Genomic DNA, 18,912 nt, shown 5'->3' with positions numbered 1-18,912 from the left:
CACAGGCAGGAATGCACCCAGACAAAAACAAATTAATGTAACACAGAAAACCGTGGGGACAATATAGTGCAGAAAGCTCCAGCTGGCATATTGTTTAACACACACGTACAACTGAATACATACAATGCACACGCATGTGCACGCACATGTTCAGACAGCCATGCAGGACACAAAAACATGTAGTTTAGACCGAACATAAAAATACTATACCCTAGTTTCTCACAGTACTGCAAACGGTCATAATTAAGTTATGATCAGCAATCAAATGATATGGGGCAATCCTTTGTCTGATCTGACAGCTGGATTTCCCTTGAGAAATGTTATCTCATAGAGATGCTACCATGGTTCATTTGTGTTCTTCCAACTGAGCGACAGTTATCACATTTTAATTACCACATCAGGGTTCACAGGCTTCAGCAAACAGATGTGATGTAAAATTATGATTTTCTCCAAATGTCTTTCCTCTCCTCTCTGGCTCGTATCACCCCTTCCTGGCTTTAGGTTTCACAAGAAACTCTGTTGTGTAGAATGAAATGAAATGAATGAAATGGTTTTGTATTGTATTAGACCTTACTTGATTGGCAACATTACAAATGAATTATTGCTGTCAATCGATTGTCCACAGTTACTTTGCGATTAATCACAAATGAATCACACATTTTCATCTGTTCTAAATGTACAACTGTAACACATAAATAAATAAAGTGTCTTACTACTTCAAAGTCTCTATCCACAGCACTTAAAGAAAACTGACTTTTAAAAATTCTTTTTTGGGCTTTACCGCATTTATTCGATAGGACAGCTAGGTGAGAAAGGGGAGAGAGAGAGGGAGAAGACATGAAGGAAATTGTCACAGGTCGGATTCGAACCCTGGATGTCTGCGTCGAGGCATAAACCTCCAAGTATATGTGCGCCTGCTCTACCCACTGAGCTAACCCGGCCACAGAAAACTGACTTTTAAAGCTAGTTTACCTGTTACTCTCGTTATTTCCATCTTCCAAAAGAGCCAGGAGTTCAGTTTTTATTATTATTATAAACAAAATTATGACTGCTGTTAACTGCATGCCAAATTAATCAGAGCATACAAGGCCATGTGACAGGTTGCTGACACGCATTTAACAGGCTATTTTTTAAAAGAAGTCCGACCATAGCTCAAAAATTTCATTTAAAATGAAATATGTGAGCAGAGAATGTGCAGTAAAAACTGAAAGTTTACATTGGGCTGCAGGTAATCCACTACCGAACATTAGTAAACTTTTCTTAGCCTGCTTACTGTCACTGATATTATTACTCCTTCACCTTTTGCTCTTTCATGCTGGTCTTCCCCTGTTCAACTTTTCCCCCTGTCATGTCCTCCGACTGCAAGGTGAGGGTGATGCCGAGGGCATGTCAACCAGATTTCATGCTGTACTGCATTTTGGAACTATATCCCATGGCTTATACATTGTTAATGTTGCACAGCCTTAATACACACACACTTATAAGACTTGGTGCTACCTTACTTTGACTCTCCGTCTCTCTCCGTGACCCTCTAAGTCACTCAGTTTCTCTCTTTTGCTCGTCATCCTTCAGTTGTTCTGTCTATCTTTCAGACAACACAACACACATGAGCACAAATGCACTTGCTCAAGAAGCACCTTCTGTTCCTAAGCAGTGAAGCAGAAAGCTCAGAATTTCTCTGAAGTTGTTAATCACAAGAGGCAATGTAGACATGGCTTCCTTTCCAAACCACAATAAGTGATCGCTGCTGACAAAAAGAAAACTCAAAACAAGGTTGGTTTCTCTGAACTCAATGTTCCAAAACATTATTTAATTCAGTGCTGCTCTCATAAAGACAGACACAGATTGTTGATTGTTAAGTTGTAGAAGAAGAAAAACTGTAAATGACTCTACGACGAGCATGTGAAAACAACCGATTCCCCTACAGTCAAAGATGGCTTTACACTCTTCCTGGAATACTGCGTCATCCTTTTTTAGTGGTGTTACTATTTCCATTCCCACTACTGTATATAGCAACCAGTCCCTCAGATATCAAAATGGTCAAAGATCTACTTTCTTTGCTGTAAAGCTTCATTCTGAGGAAGAGCAGTGGGCTCGAAATGTAACAGCATTAAAATCCTTCTAACATTGGCCACTGGGGGTTGTGTGTGTCTTTTTTAGCGTTTATTATGAAGACTGCATAACTACCACGTATGAACGCTAACATACAATGCTGTTAACGGACACTCACTCTGGTTATTAGGGGTATGAATCACCAGAGGCCCCACGATACGATATTATCACGACACGTATGTCGCAATACGATATTATTGGGATTTCGATAACGTTCTGCGATAAATTGCAGTTTATTACCTTTCTTTCTAACTTCAAAGTATGTGCCCAAAGAAAATCTTTGTCAACATCTTTTTCATCTAAAAAGATACATTTCTCCTGCTGACCTCACCAGAAAAAAAAGCCTTGGATGCTCTAGTGGATGCTTGGCGTCTGTGTATCGATACAGTATTGCCACGGAAAATATCGTGACACTATGCTGTATTGATTTCCTCCTCCCCAATCTACCTGAGAAGCAATGTGCTTTTGACTATCTGAACTCTATTTTTTTAATTCCTACAAACACCATCTCTCTTTTAACTTTTAAAATGCACTAGTATTTCTCTTTTAAGCAACACTACTTTAAAGTTCTATTATATGTACAGGGCCCAGTTATTCAAAAAATGTAATCTGGATCAAATTGATACAGATTTGGAAATCCCATGTTTTGCTATCCAGGATCACCTGATCCATCTTACTTTTATGCCAGTTTTTTAAAGGAACATCGGATTGGATCACTGTGATCCAAATACCGAATTTCAAGATTACCAAATCCTGTTTACCAGAGCCTTAAATGGAACGAACAGTGGAGCCTACTGGCTTAGCAAAGAACCACAGGTAGGCAAAATAACGGTGGCCACAAATAGCAATTGTTTGTTTTAATTTTAAGAAACAGAAACAATGTAATAAACAGAAACATTTTACATTCTTTATTTTGTTATGTTTTTTACCATATCTCATTAGATGTGACATGCTTCACAAATGCTTCAAATATGAAGAAATGTATATATCATCAGTAAACATTGATTTTGTGATCATTCACTTAAAAAAAACCACTGTCTGATTTCATTTGGTTTGACAAATCACCACTGAATCCAGCCTTCTGATTGGATCAGGATAATCCTGTTTTTTTGGATCAAATAGATCCCAAACCAAGTTCAAAGGTTTGAAAAACCCAAAGGACAGGTTTGATCCAGATCAAATGTAAGGATTACATGGTCTGATCTTAGTTCAGAATCCCTCTTTTGCTTTTGAAAAACCCATTTCCAAGATTTGATACAATCCGTGATCCGAAATCCCAATGGATTACTTTTGAAAAACTGGGCCCAGTAGATAACAATACAAATGATGTGGAACTTATTTCCTACTTAAATAGGAAACAACATAAAATAATTGTTAAAGTCCAAACAAGAACCTCCATAATAATAATGCAAATTTACATTAGTCATGTTTCAGGTAGCTCATCCAAACTACCTGGAAAAAGCTAACTGAACATAAATCTATCTTAGCCCACCAACATTAGAAATATAATAAAATAAATAAAATCAAAGAGTAACAGGGACAGAGCCCCAGTGAAATGTTACATGTAGCAAAAAATCCACTTATCTTAAATTGATCATTTGTGATAGACCGAGGTTGTACATTTTGCCCTAAAATGTTTCCACAGTCGACTATAAAGACACGTTGGCTTGTTTAATAGTGTCAATGATGTTAATCTAACAATGTTCCTACTATGATTTAAATGATCCCCCTTAGTGATCTCTGCCTCTCCAAAGTCTATTTGAAGCATTTAGCTTCGTTATAACAATCTCATCATCCTTATAGCTTAGATTATGATGTCAATGTCTATTACTCAGTTGTAATTCACAATTAGTTGACCACCTAAGCTTGTTCGGCTTTAGAGGGCAGCCATCATAGAGAGCTGTCCTCAAATGACCTGTTATCATGTGCCTAATTCTCCTCTATTTCCACACACACACACACACACACACACACACACACAGACACACACACATAGACACATAGAGTGTAGCTTAATACTGTCTCCAGCAACTACAATGCCAACTTTCATATAAATCTGAAAGTAAATCTTGGATTCTGATAGTGATATGATTTGACGTGTACAACTGTTCCACGGATCCAAGTCATGCAGAGCTCTTTAATGCCAATGCCCCTGAGAAACTGTCCTGACAAGACCTGGCTGCTATGACTGCTTCACTCTCATGAAACTAAATCCTTTTTAATCACCTTCAGACAACAAACCCAGGCCAGGCATGCTGCTAATCTTTGAACACCTCGCAACTCTGTGGTGCCCTTAGGTGACACTAGTTAATCACATACAGTATACCTTCCTTTATGAAACAACATCAACAATCAATTAGTAATTCATTCATCTATTAATCAATATGGTGACCACTTAAATGCTAAACAATGTTCTGTTATTCCCGTATACACATGTCTGGAAAACTCTGTACTATAGATAATAGCAGCAGAACACATCGACAGCCTGTCTTGAATCTCTCTGCTCAGAGAGGTGACACATGAGAGGTGTCCCGCACCACAGCGTGACCCTGCAATGTGTGGACCAAGTGCATGAATATACATGGGACTAGGGCTGGGTACAGAATTCAATACTTTTTAGGCACCGGCCGAATTGCCTCTAAAGTATCGAGTATTGAAAAATGCCTCATCATTTGATACCCAATTTCAATACCTAAGGAGTTAATCTCATCAGCGTCAGTGAGCCCAATAAGTATGCTGCTTCTACCAAGATCTTATAATGCTGGTGATTGGCTGTTTAGCGTTACGCGTCATAGAGACACACAGGGAACACTCTACATTACGCACAGAGACGGGGCTCACGTAGTAGGAGCTGAAAAACAAATAAAAACATTTGTGCCGTGACGTGTAATGTTGTAATTTCTTTTTGTTTTATTAAGTTGGTATCGAAAGAAGTATCGTTTAGGGAGTGGTATCAAAGTCACTGTATTGGTATTGGTGTTGAACATTTTCGAATGATACCTTGCCCTAAAAATGGGACTTTGTGTTCAGACAGGGTAACAGTTGAGAGAAGGCATAAGAGCGAGATGGAGAAATCTATTATAAGACCAGTCATCAAGTCCTCAGATGACCTCCTCAACTCCTGTTCTGTGAAGCTGCCCTCCCCAGTGGTGTCTCTGTATTTCAGCTCTGGTGTCTGTCATAACTCTGAATCGGACCAGTGGACAGATACATTACTGTCTCCCTCTGCACAACTACAATTTGAAGTGCACTACAGGCAAAACCATCATTTTTCAATTATGAGTTTTTGGGCTATTTTGCTTCCATAGCTTTCAGACTATTGGGTTAAAAACATCCAAAATACACATTTAGATGTTTATTCATCCCCACTTTGTCTATTTGCACCCGTAAATATCTCCTAAATTAACCAAAAGTTAGCATTAGATAATGCCTTGTTTGCATATTTAAACATTACAATTTCAGAAAACTTGTAATACAAATATATATGACTTAAAATAGGTTTTTCTCAGACTCTGAGCCAGAAATCTCCACTTCAGTGGCACTTACATACACCAAACTTTCCAGTTTCATTCCTATCTATATTCTGACGGTTTTTTACAGAGGGATCTGTTCAGATATCATTCATAGCCTGATTAATGTAACATGATATACCTATAAACGTGGAAGAAATTGATTTTTTTATGGCTGTTGACAATATATTCTGATTTACAGTATGGAGTGATAAAAAGAGCTATCCAAAATTCCCTCTGTAAAAACCCTAGACTCTAATATGTCAAAAAAATGAAACAAACATTTTGAACCTGGCTTTATCCAGTGTTCAGATTTCTGTTCTGGAAATGTATGCAAATTAGCGCATTTCTAACAAGATAATGCATCATTTGCATATTTAAACATACAATTTCAGAAAACTTGTAATACAAAAAATATTTGTCTTAATGTCAGTAATCAACTTGGGACGTTTTCATGGTGATATATATTAGTTAATCTTTTATTTACTATTCACCTGGGGTGTTTCCCCTAAACAATCACAGCAGCTATAAGGAGCTTTTTAATAAAATCACAATGCACTGCAAAAAGAAAAGAACAAACACTGAACATCTATAATTACGTTGAAATGAATACCCTTAAGGAAGAATACATTCAGAATGTTATTTGACAATCAAAACTAACTTGTTAAACTCACTCTACCATTATAAAGTTCAGTGTGCAGATAATGGAATATTTTGGTTTAGCTGAACTCTGTTTAGTTAGGTTTACCCAAACAAAGATAGCCTCTTTAGGAATACACTTAGACTGAAATGAATTATGATCTGTGTGCTTTTATGGCCTTATTTAATTACTGTCTATCTTTGTTGCTTGCAATGCTTAACTTATTACTATTTTCTTTTAGGAAAGAGAGACTTTGTGAATCCGATCATCCTTGTTCGCGTTTGCGCTTCCATTGACTTACTACTCTCATTGTACATTTCTCAGAAGTGTTTTCCGCTCCTCCACTCTCAGTTGAGTTTAGTTCATTAAGCAAAAGAGGATAACACCATTCTCCATGCCACCCTGAGAACTAAATTTCCTCTCGATAACATCCAGCAACAACACTAGCTCCTCTAGATAAACATAACTTATTATCAGAGGGAGGGAGGAAGGATGTTGGTTGCTATACAACATTTCCCAGCATGCTGCCTTAACACTATGAGACTGCAGGGAGCTGTTTCTCTAATGCTGACAATACAGGTCACTGTGACCTGGAGCTGAATGTCAGGCCAAAACACACCTAGTAAAGGCTGCGTCAAACACATTGCAGCTTTCAGTTCAGTCCTGAGAGCGGAGGGATTTGGATATTTTACTGAATAGGACCTTTTATAAAATAAAAATGTTTGTGTCATCATTACAATCCCAATTATATCAATCAATTCATTTTTTGTATGTATTTCTATGTGTGTGAGATGGTGATATGTTGTGTTTTTCCTGCAGGTATGATATAGTGTGTTTACCACACTCGACGTATGTTGGGTTTAACAGTTAACCAAAAGTCATAATTCAGAACCCAGTTTTATGTCATGATTTAAATAACAGAAATGATCCACAAAGGCTCAGATTACAAGTTAGTAGTATGCATAATTTGATATCAATGTGTATAAGTCTGACTAATTCAACACAGCTCTTTAATCCCCTCACCTCATAGCCTTCAAAGCTAGTGTGTCCCATGGTGGGTGTTGGGGCCCCGGGTAGTGCTGGGGCCCTCCTCTTCTTGGTCTCTGCCTTGGGAGACATCCTGGGTATGTTCATGACCGACTGAGACTGGCCCAAGGTACTGGGACGATCTTCTATGCTGGGGACCCCTGTCGCAGTGGGCAGACCCTGTGGGTGATGTCAAAAATAAAGAGGGTGAGGTAGGACTGACAGATACGTATATAAACATACACATGAACCAACGTATAAGAGCTTAAGTGACACTTTGCAATACATTTCAAGTGAGTCAGACACATGACCACTGAGTTATACTGCAAGCATTTAATTGACCATGTTACAGTTGCACCACCCATTGAATTTTGGAGGATCGCCCTTAGTAATCTCTACCTCTCCAAAGGCTATTAGAAGCATTATACTTTGTTAAAATATCATTATCCTTATAGCTTATGATGTCAATGTCCTGTCTTATAAATCACAATAATAATTAAAAAAACAAAAAAAAACAAATAAAGAATACGGACTGAAAACCTCTTATTTGTTGGCCCATGGCCTAACTTTCAACCAAATGTAATTTTACTTTTACATAGAAAGCTATCCTGCTTATTAACAAACACAAGTGTTGGACTCATATCACTGGCAGTGTTGATTTCAAGGGTTAATTTTATGGTTAAAACGGTATTATAAGGACTTATTTTATATCTAAATGAGCTTTTAAACTGATCTAAGAGGAATATCCCCACTCCCCTCATTTACAGTGTATTCAAATTTTTTTTTTTTAAATAAAAAAGCATGCACACATGCAACTACACATGCAATTGTGGTAGTATAGTCTATTCTTCAGTCACAAAAAGTATTGCAACATTTATTATCGTTATTATTATTTGACCAATTTGAAAGTGCAACAGCATTTTCAAAGGGTGGCTGCTTCTGACCAAAGCATTGGCACAAAAATAGTTTTCAATATCTGATCAAAGAGAACCCAAAGTGCCCCTGAAAATCTGAATCTCCCCGTGGTTCGGCTTGGTACAGAGCCTTGGCACAACGGGGGTACCAAACCACGATTTGCTCCCCTATGATCTTAGAAAAGAACAGTGTTTAAATGCAGATTAATTGATGCATTCAGACAATGCCTGGATAACAACATAATAGCTGAGCAAAAAAGAACATGAAGTACAGGTCATTAGAATTAATTGGACCCAAGGTTAGAACATCTCACAGTGGGGAGGGATGGGAAAAGAATAGTACTTCTGAAAAAAGGCCTTGAGGAGAGCAGTCCAGCAGGCATGTCTGCAGATGTTTTTCAAATTGGGGACATTTCACATGTGAAATTATGTTTGACTGTTCATGGTATTTTGATTGTTACAGCATGCAAAAATATATTTTATTGGGGAACTTGTTGCCTTGCAAGTGTAGCAAGACACATTTGTGCTTTTTGTACTATTGAGCAAGGAGACATCAATCTCGGGGATTATTATTTATCCTATACATCTCAAGTCTAAGCATCAGTGAAAAATGCAAAATATCCAAACACTATCGCTCTTATTTTAAGAACTTACAATGACTAAAACACCAAGTATATCTGTACTTCATAAAAACACAAACATTATAGAAATGAATGGGTAAAAATAATCCAGAAAGGCATTAACACAGTACAACCTAAGTTTACAGCAGAAAAAAAGATGATCAAACTATTAAATAAAAAAATTTACAGTCAGTTTTCCCTGTGCTGTATAGATGGGGACAGACACAACAAAAAAATAAATGTTGGAAGTGAAGGATTGATGTGATTTCTATTTGGAATCCTAAAAGAAGGAGCTTGCTTTCACCTCACCAAAATATAATTCAAAGTTCAAAGCAGAAAATTCACATGAACTCTGTCTGACTTTTTCACCTGCTCTCTTCTACTCCTTCCCTCTGGTAAACAATCTGAAATCTGTCAAAACAGTAAGAGAGGAAAAGGTAGGCGTAACAAACATACTGCAGCATTTTGTGGGGGAACCAAAGCTCGCAGTGACCTCATAATTATAAAACATGCATCTTAAAATGAACCCATTGAACTTCTGCAAAACTTCATAAGGAACATGACTTATGTACGTATCTATGCCTTTTAGTGCTTAAACGACTGATCCTACTACAAACCACACGTGCAAATGTAAAAAAATCTCCAGCAGAGTATCAAAATGTCAGACTCACTCCCTACTAATCACACTGACTTCAGCATAAAGGAGAATCCTCCTACACCTACTCTGAACAAAGAGAAGTTATTCTTTTAGAGTGTTAAACACACTAGAATGTAAAACACACATCACTGTTTTGCCTGTTTGAAATTAAATTAACAACAACTCGCAGTTTTTCTATATATTTAAGACTTACCGGCTTAGCTAAATAAATGTGATTGAGGAAGACAAAATTAAATACAGAAAGATTATAATTTCTTGGTGTATGACGAGCTGCCTAAGGTATAATTTAACACCTGGCTGAAAAGCAATATGTCACTGCCCTCTATGGTTGAAAGTTTCAAGTGTGTTTCACCTCTGATGGGTGTGGGCAGAAGTGTGCACCTGAAACCCACACCCAACAGTGATGTCATGGTGTACTGATACACCCCCTTCAGTACACTTCTAAATAACTGCAGCAAAGGTCAAAAGGACTGGAAGTCATCAAAAACAACATTTTCAGGGCGTGTTTAAGTTACATGTATTATGTGATAATAAAATATAAAAAATAAATTTAAAAAAATAAATAAAAAAATTATATATATAAAAAAACTAATAGGACTACTAGAATGACCCATACACAGTATGCAATTTATATACTGTAGCACTGCATCTTGCACAAAAATTATTCTTATATTTGTGTGTTGGCTGCGATTTTAACTTAGAAGATACTCGGGAGGGCTTTTGGGTCATGTGCTGAGTACATTTTTGTGTCAAACTTTAATTTCTTATATCTTTAATATCATTGTCAATCTATTTTATTTTCTGTGCTCAGAGTAACGATATCATCAAAACTATTCATGCCACGGAGACATCCTTGAAAACTACCAATGTGAAATCCTTTCATCTACAATCATGTTTGTTGGTGGGAAAATAATTGAATATGAGTGGTATTGGAGCTTTGAGGTCTGAAAAATGATTTCAAAGTTGCGAGGCTCCCAAAGTTGCGAGGCTCCCAAAGTGTTGCTTCTGTAACTGCATGTCACTGCTGTGATTAGGAGGGTGGGACCGATAGGATGAACTTAATGAAGTTTACACAATTCATTTACTCCTATGCCTGAAAGTGGGACCAACTTCCTGCAACTTTGAGAATGTTGGTTAGGGCTGATTTGCTACTCTGAGATCCTTGATAACTATGGGCCAATCAAAAATAATCTAATATAATCAATCTAAAAAAATAAACAGGAAACAATCCCTATTCATGCTCTCTGACCATGTTAGTGTTTTGAGACCACACACACGCGTAAGCACACACACACACACACACACACACACACACACACGTTTAGCCCCTAATGAACAATTAGAGATAAGAGGCTGGGCTTTTAGTGCTAATGTAGCCAAGGTAGGGTAATATGATGCCTTTAGGCTGATAACTCTGTGTGTATGTGTGTGTGTGTTGTATGCGTGGGTGTGCATGTGTGTGTGTGGTCTGATAACTGTCCCTGGCTGAGAAACAATCATATCAGAGAGAAAAAGCCCAGCTACATTAAAGCCCACTGGATGGCTGAGAAATAGCAATATTTCTCCCACTGTCTTGGATACATTTTAGTGATTTAAATATATTTCACATCAAAGCAAACGCAACATACTCCATCTATATTAGTTTGAATGTTATGTCATGCGCTGCTGCCATATTTTCAATTCCTTTTCTTGTCCCTTCTTCCTTCATTGTTGTTATTTCTTTCAAAAGATGTGTAGTCAGAAGTATCTGATGTAGAAATTAAAAATAGGATTAGGAAGACCCAAAACAAGGCTTAGACCTTATTATTACCTATATATATAATTAAAAAATGATTCTATGTTGAAGGGCCAGATGCTCGATGTTGAAGGAAACGCGAAGAACAAAGAAGTAAAAGGGTGGAGTAATCCATCCAGGAGCTTTGTGCTGAGCCACAGATGGCTGCTGCTGAAGTAAAGTCCATGGCTTCAAAATCAAATTAACGTGATTTAGTTATAGATATAACAAGTAGAGAGCTGCTCGATGCAGCGTCGAAATGTACGTCTGTAGGCAGGCTCTACACATACATACATACATACATACATACATACATACAATACATACATACACATACATACATGCTATGTATCTGGATCCTTCTGGGTCCTTCATTGTCAAAAAGCACGGACTGTACACTCCCTTATTCACGGTAAATGTAGGATAAAGGCTATAAATATCACTATATATCACTTTTTCCAACAGCTATTTTATTATTCAGTATTAGTAGGAAAGAAAAGCAGCCCTGTTAGTACTCCTCTTTGGACATGTGAGTGCTAACACACTGCTGACTAACCTTCTGGAGACTCCTGCTGCCCTCTGGAGGACATCAGTGCACATGACCACAACTCAATCAATTGTACAGGAGCACCAATTCTGTGGGCCATATTCTGTGATTGCCCTGAGCTTAAAGAAAAATTCCAACCTGGCATATTTCCCATGAATGTGGCTATTGTGATTACATGGCTGAAGGTAACTTTGCAGTTTCCCCCTCCGCTGGGAGACGAGGAGTCGCGCAAAGCCTACAAGTCCTACAACATTATGATTATTTGCACCATCAACTCATGTAAACATTATTTTAACAATTAAAAGGTACAATATGTAACATTTCTGCATTAAAATGTCTAAAAACGGCCATACCTATGTTATATATTGTTTTGAGTTGTGTAGTTACACTATCCTAAATGTTTCCACCAAATGTCAAACCCAGAGACATCTGTTATTTTATTTCTGACACGGGACGTTTCCTTTAGTCTGTGGCGTCATATAACCTTTCACCCTCTAGCTACTTCCGTCAAAACACAGGCACCCAGATGATACGTTCCGAGAGCAATTGTAAATCATACAATGTCACAGAAAAAAAATACTCTTAACCGTAATACTGCTTTTTCTGCCACAAGGCATCATTTTGTGATTAATTACATGCCACTTTGCAACACAGTAATACAGCAGAGATCTTATTTATTGATACATACATACATCAATATCGATCCAGCTTAACGTTACTACAATGTGCTAGTTGACAAGTAGCATGCTACATGACAACGTTAATGCTAATGCTTGGTGGATAGCATTATAGGGTTACAACATCGTTCAACACGCTCATAAAGTTATTAGTGGTATGAGTGTTTTGACCAGAGATAAAAGCAGCACTGGGCTAACCCACAAATTAGTTCACCAGTAACGTTAACGTTAGCCTATAGATAGACGACTAATCTAATGCTAATTTAGCCAGCTAGCACACCCCGGTCTGTCTGCCTCACTCCCCCGGCGTAAAGAGACTTTATTCGGGATAAGAGCTGACAACAGCCCCGGGACATGTAGCAATAGCTAATTACCGTTAGGCCCTAGCCAGCCAGCAGCCAGCCCCTATCATTACAGCAATCTGTACCCGGCCAGCACTTAACTCCAGTAGCGGGTGCTTACGACGCTAACGGCAGTTTAATGAAGCGTCGGGAAACAGAGAATATCAGACCCAGGCATCCTAGTCACAACAGCGGCCATCCATAACGTTAGATACGTTTCAGTTAGCGCTACTGGTGTTCGTGCTGAAAATCTCCCTCCTGCCGAATTTCTCCCCCCTTCGCATTTAGCTGCCTTTACAGTTAGCTAAATCAACCCGACAGAAGGTGGATTAAGCACCAAAACAAATAGTTAAGATTACAGAAAAATGAAGGGGGAGATCATTCCGGGCAGCTGGGAGATCTCCTGCTGCCGACAACGGCCATCGAACGTCCTCGCCGTCCCGGAGATTCCCCCAGCAATCCCCACCCACACCCGTCTCTCAGCCTCGTTGAGTAGCTAGCTAGCGTCACAACAAACCCTGTCCGCTCGGTGTTGAAACCATCCAAAAGGTGACATTGACGTGAAATATATTGTGATAGTGTGCTTTTAGCTGCTGGCTAATGTTAGCTTGCTGGCTCACTAGCTAACTGGTCAGCTACCAATGCAGATCGAATCAAGAAAAACTTGATTATGTTGGGGAAAATGCAGCTATTTTATTAGAATGACATGACTACACGTTGCTAAACGTAACATGAATAAACTTGAATGGGTACAATCGTCCGTGAACAGATGCATTCTAACCAGCGAAGGTGTTTAACAAAAACTACAACTCCCATAATTCCACGCAACTTCCCAACGTCATCAAAAGTCTGTGTTTACAATCCATTGTTTTGGTTGAGAGACCCCTAGCGGCAGAAAGTTACATATTGTACGTTTAATTAATTAATTAATTAATTAATCGTAACTAATAACGATGTGTTAAAATGACTTAATGAAAACAGAAAAAAGCACATTTAAACTGCAGCAAAGATGTCAGAGCCTCTAGGGTCATGCTTGTGAAGCTGATTCACTTTTCTGTTATTGGTATGCAGTGGAAATTCACTGACCAGCCGTGAAATTAGAATGTGAATATATTATTCACTAAAGTGATACTCTTTGATGATATTGGCATTGTCAACCAGCAATGGTTCGACCTGACCCAATCAACATTTTCCATTAGTCAATATAAAGAGCATATCTAATGTGCCATTTTTAGTGTTTCATCACAATCTACCATGAAGATGAATATAGTAGGCATACAGTACAGTATATTATAAAAAAAAAAAATATGTACCCACGCTGAAAGAGAGAAAGCTTTTATTCATGCCATATCAAAGTATCAGCAGCCATGCAAGAAATGGACATAACAACAGGAACCCCCCCACCCCATATGATGAAACCCAATACTACTGACCTGCAATGAGTACTACCTTTGTTAGCTTTTCTAATTTCTGTTGCGAGAGCAACAAAAGTATCGAAGAAGTGTAGATTAAACCCTGTGGTAATGTTTAAGGTTTGTGCTAATACTGGTTTGCATGATATTGTACATGTGTTCCTGTTATTCTGTCCACCAATAGTATATGATTTGAATGCTTCAGAGATCAAAACCCACTATGATTATACGTATCACACCTGGATGCTGTCAGATGTGTTAGTAATACTTACAAGGGATTGTGTGTCTGTATTTTGGATTGTTTTATCATCACAGTCATCCATGTCCACAGATGTTGTTTCTGTCTGCAAACGGAAGGCACAGCTAACATGCAGCATTCAAATGTTCAGCCATGCATTTAGTCTGCCTCGGCTGTAAATCTGAATAAGTATGAATGGCATGCACCCCTCAAGGTTAGCTTGCAGATTATAACACAACCTCATATTTCTCATGGCACTTCCGCAAATAAGTCACTGCTAAACTTTGTGGAGAGTTATGATAACATCAAAGCTGCACTTAATTCAATGATTCCAATGTAATATTGTGTATTTAGGACCAATGTCAACTTTAAGAAAATAAAGCATAATTACACTAGGGCTGGGCAATATATCGATGTTATATCGATATTGTGATAGATATTGAGACTAGATATCGTCTTAGAGTTTAGATATCGTAATATCGTAATATGGTAAGTGTTGTCTTTTCCTGGTTTTAAAGGCTGCATTACAGTAAAGTGATGTAATTTTCTGAACTTACCAGACTGTTCTAACTGCTCTATTATTTACCTTTACCTACTAAGTCATTAAATCATTTCTGGTGACTATTTATCAAAAATCTCATTGTGTAAATAACATTTTGTTAAAGCACCAATAGTCAACCATACAATATCGTCGCAATATCGACATTGAGGTATTTGGTCAAGAATATCGTGATATTTGATTTTCTCTTTATCGCCCAGCCCTAAATTACACTGGTGAAAGTTTATTATTATTAAAATTATTAAATAGTGAGATGAATACAAAAACAAATTGTCAAAAAAACAACAACAGATCTAGAGTCTTACCTTGGTTTTCCTCCTGCTGAACTGGAAGATACCCAGGAGGCCTTTCTTCTGCGCTCTGCCCAAACTGTTACTACTGGAGTCGATGGAGTCTACGAAAAATAGGAAGGGGAGAAGAAAAGTATAGTGTCAGTGCCTAATAAACGCAAAGCAAAGAAGTCAGGTTAATTCTTAGAAAATGTTCATGAGGAATTAAAAAGAAATGAGTGACAAATTATCCCGGCATGCATAGGTTAGTTAGGTTAACAACAAAACTCAGAGTGGGATTGCCATGACAGTAAATACTGTGCATTCACAGCGCACTCTCACATACTGTATAAGCCAATTTGGTTTGATTAATATGATATCCAATATATTTATTTATATATTTGTGTGCACTTTTTTGGAATGGTCTACATATTATTATACTGTAATAAATAATAATAATGTAGACCATTCCAAAAAGTGCACACACATAAAGTACAAGTATAAGTTAATAGTCCACCTGTTTTCATTCACAAAGAACTGAATAGAAACATCCGCTAAATTTCGCCAGCAGAGGGCCCTATAGCTTTTCTCAAAGACCACCTTTAACCATCACAGTCTACAAAAAAGTAAGAATGCAGAGCTATGCTACTGAGTTATTTGGATTCTGAAAAAGCAGAAGCAAACTAAGTTATAATAAGTCATTTTAAAATGGCCGGCATTGATGATGTAGTATCAAAATTACAATGTCACTAAACCAACAAATTAACAACAAGCAGTACAAAAATTAATAAATAACAGGGTTAATAAGCAGACAGCTATACGTTGGGTTAAACAGCTACATTCGGTTGGCACCAGCAAAACTAAGACAGTCAAGACTTATTATGACTAATACCTGAGTAGTTAAGTGCGGGCGCAGAAGCCATTTTAGGCTGGAGAACTGGAAAACAACAACGTTTAAAAACATATGAAGTCATATATGGAAAACTGACCTGCATCAAAAATATTCAATCAATCTGTTGTATTTGCACTTCTGTAGCACCACAACACAGCAGGTAGTGTTTCACTAGATGGAAGAAACACTTTGCATTTTAACTAATCATGACACAAACTAAACCATTTGTAGATTTACCTTGATAACCCAGGTAACATATCCTTCATGATAACAGTGACAGGTTGAATACCAAAATATAACCATTATGTAGTAGTATTTGACCTTTGAAATGCAAAATGTTATAAACGTTCTTGCTTATATCCTTCATGACCATAAACCACAAGCTCTTCCTCTGAGATCACCCTCTGTGACTAAACCAATATCTATAAATATCACTGGGTGTGGTATTTTATTATGGTAGTAAACCATAATATCAGATCTTAGACCATAATTTAACTTCCTAGTAGATAAAGGATGACGTATTCTAATTATTGTACCCCCAGGGACAAATTATATTTACCAAGGTTCATTTAGATGTACAAGCTTATATTTTTGTTCATGCAGTGTCGTACCTTCTGCTGGTTCGACCAATATTGACTTGGAGCGCATAGAACTTTATGTCAACAAAGATTTAAATGCTAGTCATGCTGTACAGCGGAATATAATGTTATTCTGGTTTGTGTCTCATTGCACCAAATCCTTTTTAATAAGCTCATACTGGCTGGGTTTGCATGAGAGCCACACTTTACTCAGCTTCCTGTTTAGGCATAATATATCTTTTATTTTATTTGATCTTTTATTACAGATTTTATACCGTACAATCATGGGTGTAGATAAGAAAACCAGCATTTGTGCTCACTCGCTTACGGTCTCTAAAAAGGCATCACATGACATAGAATGAAGAAACATTATATAAGTTCTCGGTTGTGCAACCTTCTTATTCTGACCATGTATATATACTTTTGCTTCATTTCCCTAACACTGCCTTTTTATGGTGGCTAAAGATAAAGCAGTCAAATTTGTAGTATAGTTAAAACATCCCTAATTTCACAGAATATGTATCCATTTGTTTGTATTTGCATTCATACATTTTTTAAAAGATACTAATAGCATGTGCTACAGTAATTGCTTTGGGGATGATATTCATTCGTAGGCCAACATGATGATATGATATGACTCAATAGCTGGACGAGCCAAGGCACCTATCAGTATACATGATGACGGCTTTCATTTTTTGCTTTACACTATCTTAAGAACATTAGCATAAACCAAGGCTGGGCTCTATTCATTTTTATTTCATTGACTCAAACAAAAGGGATTTCCTTCAAAATAACTAGAAATGTCATATAAATAACTATTTTTCCCATTAACATCTATAAATTAGCAAATTATTTTATTATTTAAAAATGTGGCTGTTATGGGAATTTCAGTTTCAATATACATTGAACCCCAAATATAAAATAACAGACAGAATCAAGTGGTTAAGGTTTACCTAGACTCTGATCATGTACGTAGAGCTCCTTGATCCCCAGCTCTATCAGAGATTTGTCCAGCGGCAACTCGTGGCGACTGATGCTGTCCTTCAGGAGCAGGACATGTGCAGGGTCAAACTCACACTTGTCACAGATGACCGGTATCAGAGCCTGGAGTGGTACCAACGGATTGACCCGTACCACTGCCTTCTGGCTGCCGTGGTAGCTCACCATCAAACGCACCGTTTTCTGATACAGAGGGGGGGGGGAAGAGAATGGTAGGGAAAAAATTAGACATTATTGTAATGTCTAACACGGCTAATTAGGGCACAATGTTGTGGCCGCTGGAGAAATCTTTCCATTCTGCAGTCACAAAACAGGGATTTGATTATTTAAGCGGTTCAATGACAACCATTATAATCAACAAATAGATCTTGAACATAATAGCCAAAGACACATGTGGAAAGGAGAGGAGCAGAGAGAGAGAAAGACATCCAAACACGCAAAGACACTTCAATGAGTAACTTAGGGTTAGACTTTGGTTGCTGAAAGAAAAAAGGAAAATTTTATAGAATACAGATGATGATGATGATGATGATGTCTGTGTCTGTGTATTTAAGTTGTCAATCCTACACATAGTGCTCTATTATGGAAACCAGATGTGCCACTCTGTACAGCCATCTTTATCACTAAGTGGTTAACATCAGCCTCTATAAAAAAAACACACTCACAAGTCAAGAGCCTGAAGAATTCATAAAGTGCTTCTTTATTTGGTGGCTCTTCAGTGACTTATGTATTTCAAGTAAAGAGACATTCAAAGTTATGAATCACTTCACTACAGATAAAAGTTGCTTTAAATACATGAAGCACTCAGAGTGCAGGCTTCTGCTAAGGTCTTATAACTTCCTCAGTAAGCCATTAGTTTAGCAGTCAAAACTGTTGTTGATAGATGACAAAATAGTCATACTATACAGTAAGAGGTAGTACAGTAGGAGTCCTTTGTTAATTCAAAACTTGGGTGAGGTGGTTGGTTGTGCTCAACTTTTGGGAGTGCGTGTGTATGTACCAAAATCTTTTGTTAATCTCACCAGTAGTTTTCCAGGGATTGGTTACAGACAGATAAACTGACAGGTGATAAACTGAGAGGTGCAGTTTATCATACAGTACAGTACATACAGTACTGTCGCCGCATCTTGATGGAAGTATTACTTCA

The 18,912-nt window shown here is 37.7% G+C and overlaps 1 protein-coding gene across 5 annotated transcripts in view; it reads right to left on the bottom strand.

The window, feature by feature from the left end:
- Positions 1 to 18,912, bottom strand: part of cobl (cordon-bleu WH2 repeat protein) — a 57,542-nt gene that overhangs the window by 20,072 nt on the left and 18,558 nt on the right. For 3 of the 5 annotated variants that reach the window (XM_078253430.1, XM_078253431.1, XM_078253435.1), the window contains exons 5-9: positions 17,720 to 17,948; positions 16,189 to 16,233; positions 15,333 to 15,421; positions 14,503 to 14,574; positions 7,285 to 7,467 (exon numbers count right to left, since the gene is read on the bottom strand). In XM_078253430.1, coding sequence (XP_078109556.1) covers positions 7,285 to 7,467; positions 14,503 to 14,574; positions 15,333 to 15,421; positions 16,189 to 16,233; positions 17,720 to 17,948 — 618 coding nt within the window. The remainder of the gene's footprint in view (positions 1 to 7,284; positions 7,468 to 14,502; positions 14,575 to 15,332; positions 15,422 to 16,188; positions 16,234 to 17,719; positions 17,949 to 18,912) is intronic. The other 2 variants (XM_078253434.1, XM_078253432.1) reach the window with 2 other exon arrangements.

Source organism: Sander vitreus, chromosome 6 (assembly GCF_031162955.1).
Source record: "Sander vitreus isolate 19-12246 chromosome 6, sanVit1, whole genome shotgun sequence".
NCBI classification, from domain to species: domain Eukaryota; kingdom Metazoa; phylum Chordata; class Actinopteri; order Perciformes; family Percidae; genus Sander; species Sander vitreus.
This window is presented reverse-complemented; position numbering and strand designations above follow the sequence as displayed.